This window comes from Hippocampus comes, unplaced genomic scaffold (assembly GCF_001891065.2).
Source record: "Hippocampus comes isolate QL1 unplaced genomic scaffold, H_comes_QL1_v1.1 scaffold261, whole genome shotgun sequence".
Taxonomy (NCBI): domain Eukaryota; kingdom Metazoa; phylum Chordata; class Actinopteri; order Syngnathiformes; family Syngnathidae; genus Hippocampus; species Hippocampus comes.
In genome coordinates this window covers 6,718,311-6,734,592 of record NW_017805824.1, presented here as the reverse complement: position 1 = coordinate 6,734,592, position 16,282 = coordinate 6,718,311, and the positions used below count along the sequence as shown (strand labels likewise).

General features: G+C 40.9%; 1 protein-coding gene across 3 annotated transcripts in view; it reads left to right on the top strand.

Moving 5' to 3' along the window:
• Positions 1–16,282, top strand: part of tspan4a (tetraspanin 4a) — a 137,798-nt gene that overhangs the window by 58,836 nt on the left and 62,680 nt on the right. For all 3 annotated transcript variants that reach the window (XM_019886714.1, XM_019886715.1, XM_019886713.1), the window contains one exon: positions 6,562–6,753. In XM_019886714.1, the coding sequence (XP_019742273.1) occupies positions 6,562–6,753 (192 nt within the window). The remainder of the gene's footprint in view (positions 1–6,561; positions 6,754–16,282) is intronic.

The following is a 16,282-nucleotide window of genomic DNA, read 5'->3' as shown; positions in this document are numbered from 1 at the left end:
TGTTTATGTCGAGACAGACATGATGAAAGCTCATTAAATTACGAAAGAGCTCACAGAAATACGGGTTGCTTAAGTTCTACCCATTCCCGGAAGTGCCAAGACTGTCTGGGACATGTTAAAATATTGATTTCAACTCGAGGATATTCATTCTCATGAAATATGATATGCATAACAATACTGTGGTACTCAGGGAAGCCAACGCTGAACAGTCCTCATCTGCATTAGCGCCAAATGATCGTGTTATGCATTATTCCTTGGGAAATTAAAGGGACAATGTCAAACATGTATTTTAAGGCCAGCAAAAGTAAAAGAAAATTCTTTGAGTGGAACTTTGAGTAGTTTTTTCGTAACTGGGCTCCCTCACAAAAAAAAAAAAAGTACCGGTAATCAAAATATGACCTTCTTGGCAGAGGTACAACATCATATCATTATATTAGTGTTGTTTTGCTGCCATTATTGAAACAGGAACAAAATTCGAAATAAAGACCCACCTGACATGAAGAAAACCTACTCCAAAATTTTCAAAGGAATCTGTAATTGAACATGAATAATTAAAAAAAATTTTTTTTTTTTTTTTTATCTTTTCAAGGCCCTTTACAGCTGAAAACCTGAGGTAGGAACCTGGATAAAAGGTTGTTCGATGAAAGTAACATTCTAATCAGGGCATGTTTACCATCTAAGTGTAAATGTAAAAATGTAAAAAAAAAATAAAGAAAGAAAAATCAAGGTCACACTTGAGAAAAATATTAATGGCAACTCTTCATTCCAGAATCTTATGTAATTATCATTCAATAAAAACAGTGAGCTAATGTGGTCTAACCCTCTGTCTTTCTTCTCCAGAATAAAGATGAATTGCTTCTTCTAAAGTATTTCTTGGTCCACTATTGGAGTGATGCATAGTATTTCTTGGACCACATATTTATTCAAAAAGGAAAGATCTGAAAGCCAGACAGACAAACCCAGCAGGACCAGCCTGGGAAACATATAAATATTTTAGAGTCGAACGCTTTAGAGCAAGCATGTCCAGCTCGCGTCCTGGAGGGCCACTGTCTTGCGTGTTTTATGCGTCTCCCTTACTCCAACACGCCTGATCCAAATGATCAGCAAGGTTTGAAGAAGCAGGGTTAAAAGGGATTGAATGGTTCAGCCATTCACCATCACTTTTTCTACTCAGGGTCACAAGTCAGCAGGAGCCTCTTCAAGTTGACTTTTGGCGAGAGGCGGGGTGAACCCCGGACTGATCCCCAGTCAATCTCGAGGCCCGTGTTGTAGAGAGACAGTTGCTCACATTCAATTCAGGCGCGTATGGTAACCTGCCCCCTGACCGAATGATTAGCTTTCATTTTCTCGTTTCATATATTTTCATACAATGTGTCAAACACAGTGAACAATAATGCCTGAAATCTTTTCCATTATATTACCGTCACACTAATGGAATAAATGTTCTGTACCTTTGACTAAAGTATGTTTTTGTAAGCATTTCAACCAGAACATTTTGAGGGCAAATGATTCATTGTGTCGTAATCAACTGCTGAATTGAGATGATTTGAATAATAGGTTTTCGCATGGCATCCCGAGACCACACACTATGTGGTTGCTTTCCTATTTAGCGTCATTGTGTTCTGTGACTCAAGCCTTGCTATCTTTTGTATTTGTCAACACTTGAGTCATATTTGCTTTCTTGAACAGCAATTTTGTTGCCAGTTGGATGCAGATATTCTTTGAAATGGACAGAATGTTTCTATAACGTTGGCTGGCTCACAATAGTGATTTACAGCACATGTAGTTTCTGATAAAAGTAAAACACAGATTCTTTGACAGTTGATGTTAGTGCAGTGTTACTTTCACAAAACATATATATATATTGGCAATAGTCTACAACACTGTTTTGCAACTATTATGGATATAAGGTCAGTGTTGAAAAGTGTTTATCCTGTCCATCGATCATAAAATCTAGTTTGACAATTTGTTTCTCATCGATACATGTAACTCATCAAAAGCTCCCTTTTTTTTCCCCATCCGTCCAAAGGATTTTCTGCCAGAAAAGTTCAACCTGTCTATTTTAGTGACCATAGTGGGTTTTTCTTTCTTTAACGTAAAGGTTCCAACAGCTTTGGCCATTTTATGTGTACTCACAGGAGAACACTGTATGAACCAATATACTGAATATCTAACGAAGAAGTTGAAGCATGCTGTCTGGGGAAGGCGACTTTCAAACCTGAGACAGCTGGAGCGGGCTGTCTCGCCAAAATCCATGTCGATGCTGTACAATACATGCAGACATCATACAGAGAGTGACAAAAATCATTTGATACCAAGATGTATTCAACAGGTTGTACAAGAAAATATTAAGTGTACCGTATTAGATACATTCAGGCTGGATTAATTTTATTTTGTGAATAATTAAACAAATAATACAGAAATTAAGCAAAATCTATCCGCGATTGACTGGCGGCCAGGCTAAGGTGTGACTCACCTCTCCCTCAGAGTCAGCTGAAGCAGGTGACATCCGGGATAGAAAACGGATGGATGATGTTCGAGGCTTGACGCGCATCCGAGAACACCAAATTAGATGCATCAGGCATTTTCCAGCTGGAATTCAGTCACGTCAACCTTGAAGTGTAAATCTTGTTCAAAATGTTGTCTTCCTGTATCAAGTTGCTCGGAAGCTCATTTACCACGCTTAATTTTACAAGTACTAATCAGCACATCATTTAAACATTTGGAAGCAGCCCAAAGGACGGCATCCGTTGGCACACTGCAAACCCGTGAGCATGTAAGTCCTGTTGTTTGAGTGGCTGCTGTTTGAAATGAAGGTGAACGTGCATCGTCACAATGCACAATGTTTTTGGATTTTTATTTTCTAATACACAGAGGAGGAATTAAACCCCCTGATAAAAGATGAAACAATGTCACCGACCTGTGACGCAAGCAAAAGTAATAGAAATAGGGTCAACTTGCCTGTTTGTCTTTCTTTGACCAGTATATCTTTGTAAATTCGAAAGTGATATGGAGACGTGTTTGACTTCAATGAACATGTGCTCCGCGTTTGCAGAATATGAGTAACACACACGTGATAATACCTTCTCTGATGAGCATATGACCTCGAAAATGTTCACCATCATCTAGTCCCGGCATTCCCTTTCATCTTTCACCCATCACTCGGTAGCCAATCTTCATGAAAGCACACACTCTGTGGCGTAGTAATTAGCCTTCGTTGTGAGTCAAACTCACCCCAAGATCCTTAATTTGCTATGCGCCGAAGTTTCCCAGCTGCGGCGGCTTGTGAGCAAAACTGGAATCAACCATATCAGCTCCTTTAATTTTCGCTTTGCCTTACTTCCAGTCAAAGAACTCATTAAATTCATGGGGAAACAGTAATCTCATATGTTGTTTCGTTAAATCTTCGAGGCTATGGGATGTAGAACAAATGGTAATGGTTTGTGTATTTGTCTGTTTCTAAACTCATAACTGATGTGCATCATAAACATGCAGCTCCCTCCCACAACCTTTTGCGTTCCTCACAAAATGGTGTGCCTAATAAGCACACAGAGATGACAAAAAAGATCTGATGTAGCATGCTCCGAAATGTCCACACACACGCACCAAAGAAGTCCAATTCCTTTCAAATTTGAAATTGTGTTTTTGTTGTTGTTGTTCTTGTGTTTGAAATTGCTCGTTAAACTGAGAAAAACATAAGTTGAGGAAAAAAAAAATAAACGTCACTACTGTTCTCCCACTTTCATTCCATTTGAGGGACTTTTTAGGGAAAAGGTTGAGAAAGCACGCTGCACACAGCAAATTTTCCATCACAAGATTTTAGCATAACAAGTCTTTTTCATGTAAAGTAACACTATGTAGTAATTTCCCTTTATCCTTGAGCCTTCAAAATCGTGATAATACAGTGGTTTGAAGTGAAGAGAATATTGTCACTGCCATTACCATGGCAACCCCACATCTTCCACCGTTGTGGTTTTATTACAACAAAAGAAACATTCCGATCACTCTCCTTACTTTTACATTCATTTATATATATATATATATAACACAAACACACACACACACACACACACACACAAACACAGACACACATGCACACATTGACACACATGCACACACACACACACACACAACTCAACACATACACAAGAAGAGAGACGCCAGAGTCGGCTTCTTGCCCCAAGGCGTTTGACACTTATGTGCCTTTCTTAAGAGCCCTTCCATCGTTCAGCTAGTCCTAATGTCCATAATTAGCATTTTGATGGATCATCTGCTACAACTGGAAGGCGATCAATGCAGGGAGTAGCCTACCTCTCGAACAAAGTCCCCTGTCACCCCTACAACCTTAAATGAGGACAATGCTATAGAAATTGGATGGCTGGATCGGTCATCTGCTGAGCTACTTCTACAGAACGCGTCTGACATATAGGCTGAGCATATCGACAAATGTCTCTGAACCAACTATGGACATTGTTCCCTCTTGAACATGCTTCACATGTAATATTACACAATATCGTATTATTTTTCAGAGATGTGACAAAATTTGTGCAAATTTCTAAAACAAATATCACTGTGAATCCTGGAATATAATTTCCAACAAAAAATGTATTTCCCTTACCTCGACCCTTTCAAGTTAATGGCTTCCGCTCTCTGATATTTTGTCAGTGAGTTTCGGCTACTTTCTGTGGACTGCCAATGAAAAGTGCTTCTCTATTGTGTTTCATGACAACATTGCACCTCAATCAAAATTCTTTTAATCAATTTCACAAAGAACATAATGGAAATGTTGGCAAACTGTTATTTGTTGGCAAACGAACATTACGCAGCACATCATGCATCTTCGAATGAGTAAGTGAGGAAACAAGCGTGTGATGAGGGGATGCCAATTGATCAGCTCGAGTCGTCACAAACATTTCATCAACGCTAATGCAGAAAAGCCAAAATTGATAGAAACTTGCAACAATAGAAAAATTAAAACCAAAAAAAAAACAAAAACTAAAGGCTGCGAATAGCTCACTGATTGATTGAATTTCAATGAAGTGGTGTTATTGCAGCTTGATGAAGTCCCTGGAGTTATTGATCGACCCTTTTTTTATTGTGGGATGGAAAAATTCATTGCAAAATCTTTTTTGTTTTTTTTGTGTTCATTGTAGTTAAACTCTATAAAATTACAAAGAAACTCAAGTGGGGTGCATACCAATTTTTCACACCTCATCCGTGCAAGTATATGCTTACCAGAGGTGGGAGTAAGTCACATACGTGCACGTATCAAGTTGTCACCTTCAAATCTTAAGCAAGTCCCAAGTTACGGAAAAAAATATCAAGCCAATCAAATCAAGTTGCCAGTCAAGTCGTTACTTGGTTCGAGCAAGTTGTACGTCAAGTCAGGGCCGATGCTCACTATGCGCAGAAAACACACAGTGCTTTGCTTTGCATATATAGGCCCTGCAATTCCTCCATGACTCGTTTCATATTGTAGCCTATTGGTGGCCTGGGTTGCCAGGTGTTCCGTGCGCATGTCATAAAAACAAACAAAAAAAAAATCTCCCAAACTTTTCTTTCAAAAACAGACACACCATATTGAAAAATATATATTGAACAGAATGACTTGTGAAGTATTGGAGTTCAAATCAAAGTCGAGTCTTTCAGTTTTTGCCAAACAAGACGAAAGTCATAAAATCAGTGACTCGAGTTGATTTAAGTCCTTCATCGTCATATGACTCGAGTGGCCCACCTCTGGTGCTTACTGCTTTTATGGTGTGTCGTGCACTCGGGATGTCGGTTTTAGTGCAGAAAGTTAACTGTGGGAGGCAGCAGCATGCTGCCACGGGTCATTAAGTGTGCTGGTAAATACAAAAAAGAAGAAAGAGAGATACTAGATGATAACAAGAAATACAATATGATACGCTGACTGTTAGTTTACATGTATCTGGTAACTACAGCGTGGTTGCGAACATTTTTTTTGTGGCGAATAACTTAGGAGAGGTTTTATACAAACACTTAATCAAATGATCCTTCAACACTGTCTGGCAACAATGCCAACTTCAGATCTCTGCAATTTGGCTATCGTTTGGCTTCATATTACAATCATGGAGCCCGTGGCTCAGCCGAATTCAGCATTGGCCGAACACATAAGGATTTACAATCACAATTTTTGAACATGTTAAATATTTACGGTTGTCGGCCTGGACTATTTTCAAAGCCTCACGTAGGGCAAATCCCTGTTAACACACCAGACATCAGGATAATCGGTCGGAATAATCTTTGACAGACATCAGACAAGCCTTTGCAGATTCTGTTTGTGACGGGTGGGGGGGAATGCTGAAATTTTGCCCGATTATCGGTATGTGTGTACCACACTTTAAACAAGATGTTTTGTGGCAATTTGTTCTTCAAAGAACCGTTGGTTTGACTTCAAGTTCCTTTGGGATTAAGGTTATCAGTTCCAGACAATGGCCCTTGTTAACCTGACACTCTTGCTCTGTTTTCAAGCCATCACCTGTGAGCCTTTCTGTTTGTGGATCTACTGACAGTGTCATGTCTCTTGTGTTCCCTCTGCAGCTTGGAGGCTGTGGCATACTGGGGGTGGGCGTTTGGCTCTCAGTGACCCAGGGAAACTTTGCCACCTTGTCGGCGTCCCTTCCCTCCTTGTCGGCAGCCAACCTGCTCATCGCTCTGGGAACCATCATCATGGTGATCGGCTGCCTTGGCTGCGTGGGAGCCGTCAAAGAAAGCCGTCCTCTTCTGCTTGCTGTGAGTTATTTGTCGTCGTGGGGCCTGCTGCACATTTGACACGTTGACACTCTTTGCCAAGAGATGGGGATTCAACGGATCATAACACTCAAGACGTATTTCAAAAGGTTTCCCATTTAGTCTCAAGCGGGTACTTTCAGGGTGACAGCAGGGCCGTCAGAAAGAATGATCTTGTGCTCAGATAAATGCAAACATTCTACCTTAAATGTGTCCGCTGTATAATCCAATAAAATGATGCATTTTATGACTTCATTTCTGTTTTACACTAAACTGCTGCGTGGATTTCAAATACTGTTTGTTGCCTTTTTGCTCTGCGTGTCTTCACATAAGTGTGAAAAAGACCCATGCTCTTGACCTTCAGAGTCTATATCCAGCAAATGTCAGTGCCGGAAAGCCAATAAATAAAGCCACGTAACTCCTGAAAACATCACCTAATCCATCAAGAAGCTGTTCGGTTTTAAAGCTGAAGATGCAATTTCCGATGCTAAAACTATTAATAGTTGACCAATATTAACAAAAATTCTTAATGACATATTAGGAGCATTTAATATAAATAGAAAAGACTCTTGTTCTGTTTATGATCATCTTTCACAGCTGACTGGGGGCAAGAGGCAGAGTTGAAAGGGAGCCCTACTAGTTTGCAACACAAAAAGGCATCTCTTTAAAGTAATTTAGTTTACCTCACTCACAGCCACAAATTTCTTAATTAATGCAGCAGCGTTACTTCACAATATATTGGTGTCAGTGGAGACCATCAGAATCTTGTCAGGCTTCCATCTCAACGTCAATTGCAGACATGCTGGCTAGTCACTTTTCGTCAACTAAAACATTTGCATTTGACATTTGACCAGAATGCAGTTTGTTGTAACTGACTCGCGTGAGAAAGTGCTTACATTTGATAGCGTCTGACCCTTTGGAGAGGTGTTCCCTTCACAAATCTATTTTTTTTCACGAAATAGGCCAGATGGCAGACAGCGTGTAATGCATCGTGTGGGTGAGTTGGTTAACGTTGTGGACCAACTGCCCCAAAGTGGCAGTGAGGTGATACAATCAGCAGGCCTTTGTAATGGACATTGAACCCAGGGGCATTTTACTGATGGCATTTTGAATGCGCAGAAATACCGTGATGAGTTTCTGGGGCCCATCATTGCGGCATTTATCCACGACGATCACCTCAGGTTGCAGCATGATAATGCCTGGCCCATGTAATGTGGCATGAATTTGTACACAATTTGTGGAAAGTGAAAACATCACAGTCCTGGTATGGGTAGGATACTCACCGGCCATGTCACCCGTCGAGCATGTATGGGATGCTCCGGATGGGCGCAAATGACAGTGTTTCGATTCCTGACAGCATCCAGCAAACTTTGCACAGCCATTGATGAGGATTGGACCATCTTTGAAAGGGAGACGTATTGTGTGGGGCAATGTGCTTGGTGAGGGAACAAATTTAATTCAGAAATCAAGGCAGTCCTGTATTCGCCACTTTAGCTCACACTGTTAGTTAGGCCCAGCCCTCCTTTTTGCCAAGCCTTCGTGGGTTTTCTCTGGGTCCTCTGGTTTCCTCCCACAATCCCAAAACATGCATCGTAGGTTAATTGAGCATGTTATTTGTCCCCAGGTGTGATTTAAGTGTGAATGGTTGTTCGTTTATAGGTGCCCCGCGATTGGCTGGCAACCAGTTCAGGGTGTCCAGCAAGCCGCGACCCGTGTGAGGATAAGCGGTTTGGATAATGGATGGACGGATGGATTTTCCCTAGTTGGTCACTTTTTAGGGTAAATCTTAAATTGTTCGATTAAATTGGCATTTGAAGATCCATTGCAACATTCCCTCCAAGTTTGCGCATTTGAGTAATTGGCACACACCAAACACATTACATAATTACACTCAGTCCTTCATTTCTGCTAAAATTTAATCTACAAACAGGACACCAGACCATACCCACTTCCCTTCCAGTTTTAGTAACGCGACCGAGAGTGCACACGCAGTAGTTCTACCTTAGTTTGAAGCATACGTTGACACACATGCACACTCAGCCTCACCACTGACTTGATGCTGAAGACGTCACGTGGACCGCTCGATTTAAGTCCAAACATGGGCGTAGGTTATGAGCCCCTTAGTGAGGCCCTTTTGTGCCTTTCAGGGTCAGGTGACTAGAGATATTTGTTTTTTATTCAATATTATTACTATTATTACTTGTGGGGAGGCCTGGTGGAACGTTGGTTAGCGCGTAGACCTCACAGTTCAGAGGTCGTGGGTTTGATCCCTGCTCCGGTCTTCCTGTGTGGAGTTTGCATGTTCTCCCTGGGCCTGCGTGGGTTTTCTCCAGGTACTCCGGTTTCCTCCCACATTCCAAAAACATGCATGGCAGGCTGATTGAACACTCAAAATTTTCCCTAGGTGTGAGTGTGAGCGTGGATGGTTGTTCGCCTCTGTGTGCCCTGCGATTGGCTGGCAACCGGTTCAGGGTGTCCCCCGCCTAAAGCCCGAAGACGGCTGGGATAGGCTCCAGCACCCCCTGCGACCCTTGTGAGGTTGAAGTGGATCAGAAAATTGATTAATGGATGGATTATTACTAGTAAAAACAATAAGATGGTTTCCATGAGTGGATAATGTGGAACAATATTGGTATAGATTGTACTGAGACTTAATTAATCATTAAAAATGACGTGTGTGGTAAGAATAGAGTAACAAACGGGCTGATTTTATTTGTCATAAATTGCTATTCAATGATAAGTTCTATTTTGCAATATATGTGGTTTTAATTTTTTTTGTAACATACTCACACAATGTAACTTGTTCTGATCTTAGATATTGGACAAGTGTGATACTGGTTTGGCCACTGTGCTCAAGGAGTTTGTGTGACTGCTGAGACACAAGGAAAATTCGAGGGAACATTGGTCCATTGTATGAGATACGAAGTTTTAATTGCATCCTTCACACACTGCTAGAAAAGATAATGACAAAGTGCACAGTATGAATTTACGATCAGACGTCTGAAGGTACAATTTCATTGCAAATCATTGGCTCTCCTCCATTTCAGCAAAACTTGCAAATTGATTTAATTCCGTGAGTGCAGTGCAACGGTAAACAGATTTAGTATACAACAAAATCAACTGATGACTTAATTGAGCAGACTTGAAAGGTTCAAATTTGTTTTCAAAACACGGAGTGCTTGATGAAAAAAAGTGAAATTGGCAACCCAGTGAAGAGGTCCGTGATAAATGTGTTCTCCTGAGAAATTAGTGCAGTAAATGATGAGACACAAAGTCCAGGCTCTAGCTACCCAAAGCCCACAGCAACAGAAATGACAAATTGCTTGTCTTGAAGCATTCAACAAACCCGGCAATCTTGCCGCAACAACTACATTAAAAAGCCATGTTTTTTTGTCTCATTGATAAAATTGTCAGGCATTGTTAGTAGAGCTACCAGATATAATCTTTTCTCTTAAAAAGCCACTAGGATTTTATCATCTCATCTTGAATGCCTGTGAATATTCTTGTTGATTGGGGTTGTTGTATTCTCAAGGAATTTCACTTCTCTCTAGGTTACATAGCACAGCTCTAACCTGAGTAATGGTATGGAAGCCCATGACCCATCCATTCATCAATTTTCTGATCCACCGAGACCCACAATGGTTGCGGGGTGTGCTGGAGCCTATCCCAGCTGTCTTCGGGTAGTAGGCGAGGGACACCCTGAATGGTTGCCAGCCAATTGCAGGGCACACATCAACGAACAACCATTGGCGTTCACAATCACACCTAGAGACAATTTAGAGTGATCCCTTAACCTGCCACGCATGTTTTTGGAATGTGGGAGGAAACCGGAGTACCCGGAGAAAACCCACGCAGGCACTGTGAGGCCGACGCGCCAACCAGTTGACCACCAGGCTGCCGGCCATGATCTATTCAAAAGACTAATGAAAAAACAAATATTTGCCATTTGTTCTTAAGGCGTTGTTGTTATCTTACTTTCAAATGCCGCATATTCCTCATGTCCTCTTTTGGAAAACCAAAATGTGGTCACACTTTTGTTATCCATTTCTGAATCACAAGACTCCAGTGAAGGGTATGGAGAGCACATGAAGCCTATCCAGTTCATAATAGAACTTCTCAACATGACTGAACAGCTAAAGCTGACGTGTTTCACACACAATTCACTGAAAATGCTGATATCGTCTTCCAGGAGAATCGTGATGATGCTTCAAGTCATCGTTCATTGAAGATGCTTAAATGTTATTTCATGTTTTCTCTAGTTCAGACACCTGAAAAGAATGCTTCACCTTGAAATTTCTTTGTTCTTGTCATACGCTTGCACAAATAGTAGGGGTCACGTCTCTATAAGTGTGCGAAAGGAATGGACTTTGCGCAAAGGAGAACCAAACTATGCACTATTTTCAATATACAGTATAGTTCTTCTGTGGGGATGAGGAGGTGTGGGGCAGGCAGAGAAGGAATGATTGTTTAAAAAAAAAATTGGCACAGCGGGAACAAGCAATTATAAACTCTGTGGGATTACGTTTGAGCATGATCCATGACAGCTGCTCCACCAGTGGTCAGACCAATTTCTGTGCTGTCAATACAATGAGAGAGAGTAAGGTATGATTTGGCGTTAATGAGTGGCAGAGCACTTCTCGGGAACGACTCTTCCCTTCTCCCTCACCACATCAGGGTAATTAGCATGGAGATGGTTGATGAGGGACACCCTGTGTCAATGCGACAAATGGTTGTTGGCTTTGGCGGTAGTAGACTAATTAATTTAAAGCTTTCCACATAAGAATTGTTGCTCTACAAAAAGCAGCTTTTTAGATGTGGCAAAACTGATTTATCATTCATGGCAGTGTTAAGTTCAAACTCACAGATCTGCTTAAGTTCACTGTGTCGACCTAATAGGAAAGGTCTATGGTACAAGGTCCTTTTCAAGTTGAAAAGAAAATGTGTCAATACATATTTTTAGCATTTCTACAATATAAATCAAAATAAAACACCGTAATCGTTCCATTGTTGGAGTCCATCCATCCATCCATTTTCGGATCTGCTTTGTCCTCACAAGGGTCGGGGGGGGGGGGGGGGGGATCGCAGCTGTCTTCGGGCAGTAGGCGGGAGACACCCTGAACTGGTTGCCAGCCAATCACAGAGCACACACAGACGGACAACCATCCACGCTCACACTCACACCTAGGGACAATTGGGAGTGTTTAATCAGCCTGCCATGCGTGTTTTTGGAATGTGGGAGGAAACCAGAGAAAACCCACGCAGGCACGGGGAGAACGTGCAAACTCCAAACAGGAAGGCCGGAGCCGGAATCGAACCCACGACCTCTGCACTGTGAGGTTGACGCGCTCACTTCCACCCAACATCCGTAATATTGATTCTCTTCCCACATTCAAATCCCATCTCAAAACCCAGATATTCAAAATCGCATACTCAATTTAAATTCATCGCCTTTTATTATTTATAATTTTATCTGTGGTTTTATTGTTTTTGTTGTTGATTGTAAAGTGTCCGTGAGTGTTTTGAAAGGCGCTTATCAATAAAATGTATTATTATTGTTATTATAACCACTCGACCGCTGGGCCGCCCACCATTGTTAGAGTATTCTTTAAAAATCTTTTCTCTTTTCAACCAGCGGCTCCCAGTTTTGAAGAATCAATCGTACACCATTTCTGTGGTAATTTGTATTAGCGGTGTTCCGATTGTGTGGCCACTGATTGTGATCGTTCGATTTCCATAAAAAAAGTATGTGACTGGCGCAGGTGTGGATCAATGCCTTTCATTGCATATCACAAAAGGGCTTGTACGTACTTTGCAGCCGGTAGCCAACAAGAGACCAGCTTGTGTGCAGTGCAGTGTCCCCTCCCCATTTCCTTAACACTGCACCTGACAGACCAAACCAGTAACTGAATCGTAATATACGTGTGCGCATGTTCCGCAATGTCAATTTGAAATAATGTCCTGTTTTAGTGTCACAAAGGGATGGAAATTTAGATGAATTAAATAAATCACAATCATTCAATAAATCGCTTCATCAAAAAGGTGACTGACAGATAATTATCGATGAAGAAAATAAACATTTGCAAGCAGCTGAAAAATTGAAAGATGTGCAGCTAATCCATGTGATCCGGACCGAAACAAGATCAGCCAATCTCACTCATAGAGGATCGTATCGGAATCGGCAGCATAAAGCCCTGCTCACAACACCCCAAGTTGATATAATTATTTCCTGGTTTGTAGTGACATGTTTTGCTGAAAAGTTCATCACATTTGTCCTTGGATTCACACGACAGCAACACAGTCAATTTTATCGAAATCCGTTGATGACTTTTTGGAGCTGTGACCTTGCTGCAAAAACAGGCCCTCAATGAATCACATTTCCCTTGAATCATACAAAAGCTCCTGGGAAATGTTTTCAGTCTCTTATTCCATGTATTTCGTGTTTTGCATAGCGATACACAGACATTATGAGCCCATCTACTCTAATCTACGGAATCCGCAGTATATCCATCCAGATGTATCCATCCATCCATTCTTTATATGCTGCCGATGCCGTTTAGGGTTTCAGGGAGTTGCAGCATGTCCAATTAACACTCACATTCACTCCCTGAGTAGGAACTGAACGCATGCAAGTCAAGCGAGTCAATCACTGGACTGTGATGCGTCTAATCAAATGACATCCAGCACCAATTCAGCATGAAGATCATAATGATCAGTTTTAATCATTAAGTGGGAATTTATTTAACAATGTAATTATTATGATGGGTGTAGCTTATAGTGCGGGTATACCATTTACTAGCACAGCTCTCAGCATGATCCGATCCGACTTGACACCAGTGCAAACTAAAATCACAATAATACACATCCAGTTAAATGAATACCTTTTTGACAGTGTCACTCAAAACCGAGGGCTGTTATTTTTGCAAAGACGGAATTGTTGATGCAGCTCTGATATTACTGTAGATCTCATTTTACTGCAGATCTTTCCAATGTTGTTGGCGGGTGGTGTTTTTTATTTCCCGATGGGATACTGTAACCACCAGGAATTTTATTTCCTATCTGTGATATGAAGGAATGTTTTCACGCCACTAAGTTCAAACTGTCAAAATGAAAGCAACTTAAAAAGGGCATGGACGAGCTGGGGCGTGTCTCTGACAGAATTTGGTCGGACAGTACATCACTCTAAAAGAAAGCAAATGCTATTGGATGACAATTGAAACAACGGCTCCCAGTTTTGAAGAATCAATCGTACACCATTTCTGTGGTAATTTGTATTAGCGGTGTTCCGATTGTGTGGCCACTGATTGTGATCGTTCGATTTCCATAAAAAAAGTATGTGACTGGCGCAGGTGTGGATCAATGCCTTTCATTGCATATCACAAAAGGGCTTGTACGTACTTTGCAGCCGGTAGCCAACAAGAGACCAGCTTGTGTGCAGTGCAGTGTCCCCTCCCCATTTCCTTAACACTGCACCTGACAGACCAAACCAGTAACTGAATCGTAATATACGTGTGCGCATGTTCCGCAATGTCAATTTGAAATAATGTCCTGTTTTAGTGTCACAAAGGGATGGAAATTTAGATGAATTAAATAAATCACAATCATTCAATAAATCGCTTCATCAAAAAGGTGACTGACAGATAATTATCGATGAAGAAAATAAACATTTGCAAGCAGCTGTAAAATTGAAAGATGTGCAGCTAATCCATGTGATCCGGACTGAAACAAGATCAGCCAATCTCACTCATAGAGGATCGTATCGGAATCGGCAGCATAAAGCCCTGCTCACAACACCTCAAGTTGATATAATTATTTCCTGGTTTGTAGTGACATGTTTTGCTGAAAAGTTCATCACATTTGTCCTTGGATTCACACGACAACAACACAGTCAATTTTATCGAAATCCGTTGATGACTTTTTGGAGCTGTGACCTTGCTGCAAAAACAGGCCCTCAATGAATCACATTTCCCTTGAATCATACAAAAGCTCCTGGGAAATGTTTTCAGTCTCTTATTCCATGTATTTCGTGTTTTGCATAGCGATACACAGACATTATGAGCCCATCTACTCTAATCTACGGAATCCGCAGTATATCCATCCAGATGTATCCATCCATCCATTCTTTATATGCTGCTGATGCCGTTTAGGGTTTCAGGGAGTTGCAGCATGTCCAATTAACACTCACATTCACTCCCTGAGTAGGAACTGAACGCATGCAAGTCAAGCGAGTCAATCACTGGACTGTGATGCGTCTAATCAAATGACATCCAGCACCAATTCAGCATGAAGATCATAATGATCAGTTTTAATCATTAAGTGGGAATTTATTTAACAATGTAATTATTATGATGGGTGTAGCTTATAGTGCGGGTATACCATTTACTAGCACAGCTCTCAGCATGATCCGATCCGACTTGACACCAGTGCAAACTAAAATCACAATAATACACATCCAGTTAAATGAATACCTTTTTGACAGTGTCACTCAAAACCGAGGGCTGTTATTTTTGCAAAGACGGAATTGTTGATGCAGCTCTGATATTACTGTAGATCTCATTTTACTGCAGATCTTTCCAATGTTGTTGGCGGGTGGTGTTTTTTATTTCCCGATGGGATACTGTAACCACCAGGAATTTTATTTCATATCTGTGATATGAAGGAATGTTTTCACGCCACTAAGTTCAAACTGTCAAAATGAAAGCAACTTAAAAAGGGCATGGACGAGCTGGGGCGTGTCTCTGACAGAATTTGGTCGGACAGTACATCACTCTAAAAGAAAGCAAATGCTATTGGATGACAATTGAAACAAAGAGGCAGAGAACCTCAACTACCTGTTGGACCTCAATTGAAACCATCCATCAGTTTGCTGTTTGCTGTCAAGCCGGCCAGCGATCAGCTGCTGGCCAACATATAGCTTCTCCTTCGCTAATATGATGCCTTAGAAGCAGTGGCGGGCCGTGCATTTCAACCTTAGGCCTTCAGTGACGTCACATATTATGAACATACATACACAATATAGGCTCGTCAAGCAGCACTTAATTTCAGGAGCATTTAAAACCATCAAGTATGCATTCACAATTAAGAGCAGGAAACTAAATTTACAGATAGTCAAAAATATAAAGATGATTTAAAAATACGAAATAAAATGCCACCCAAATTACGCTGTGTGATCTTAAACAAGTCTGTCCAATAAATTGCGCAATGTCGCAGTTTCATATAAGACACCAACCAAACAATAACAAAACAAACTGTTCTTTGAAAATAAAAGTAAACAGATCATTCGCATTTTGAAAATCGACGATACAACAGCAAATAACTGACATAACTGACTAACTAATAACTGACTAACAGCTGAGATTGAACGAACTTTCGTGCACGAAGGTGACTACAATGCGCCATTATAAATTGCAGGTGAGCAGATTTATTTGATACATGTTTGTATCTTTGTCATTTTATTCGTTACCATGAATTTAATACTAACGAAATAAAATGACAAGAAGAAATGTAAAATAAAATTCATTGACTCACCAATGTA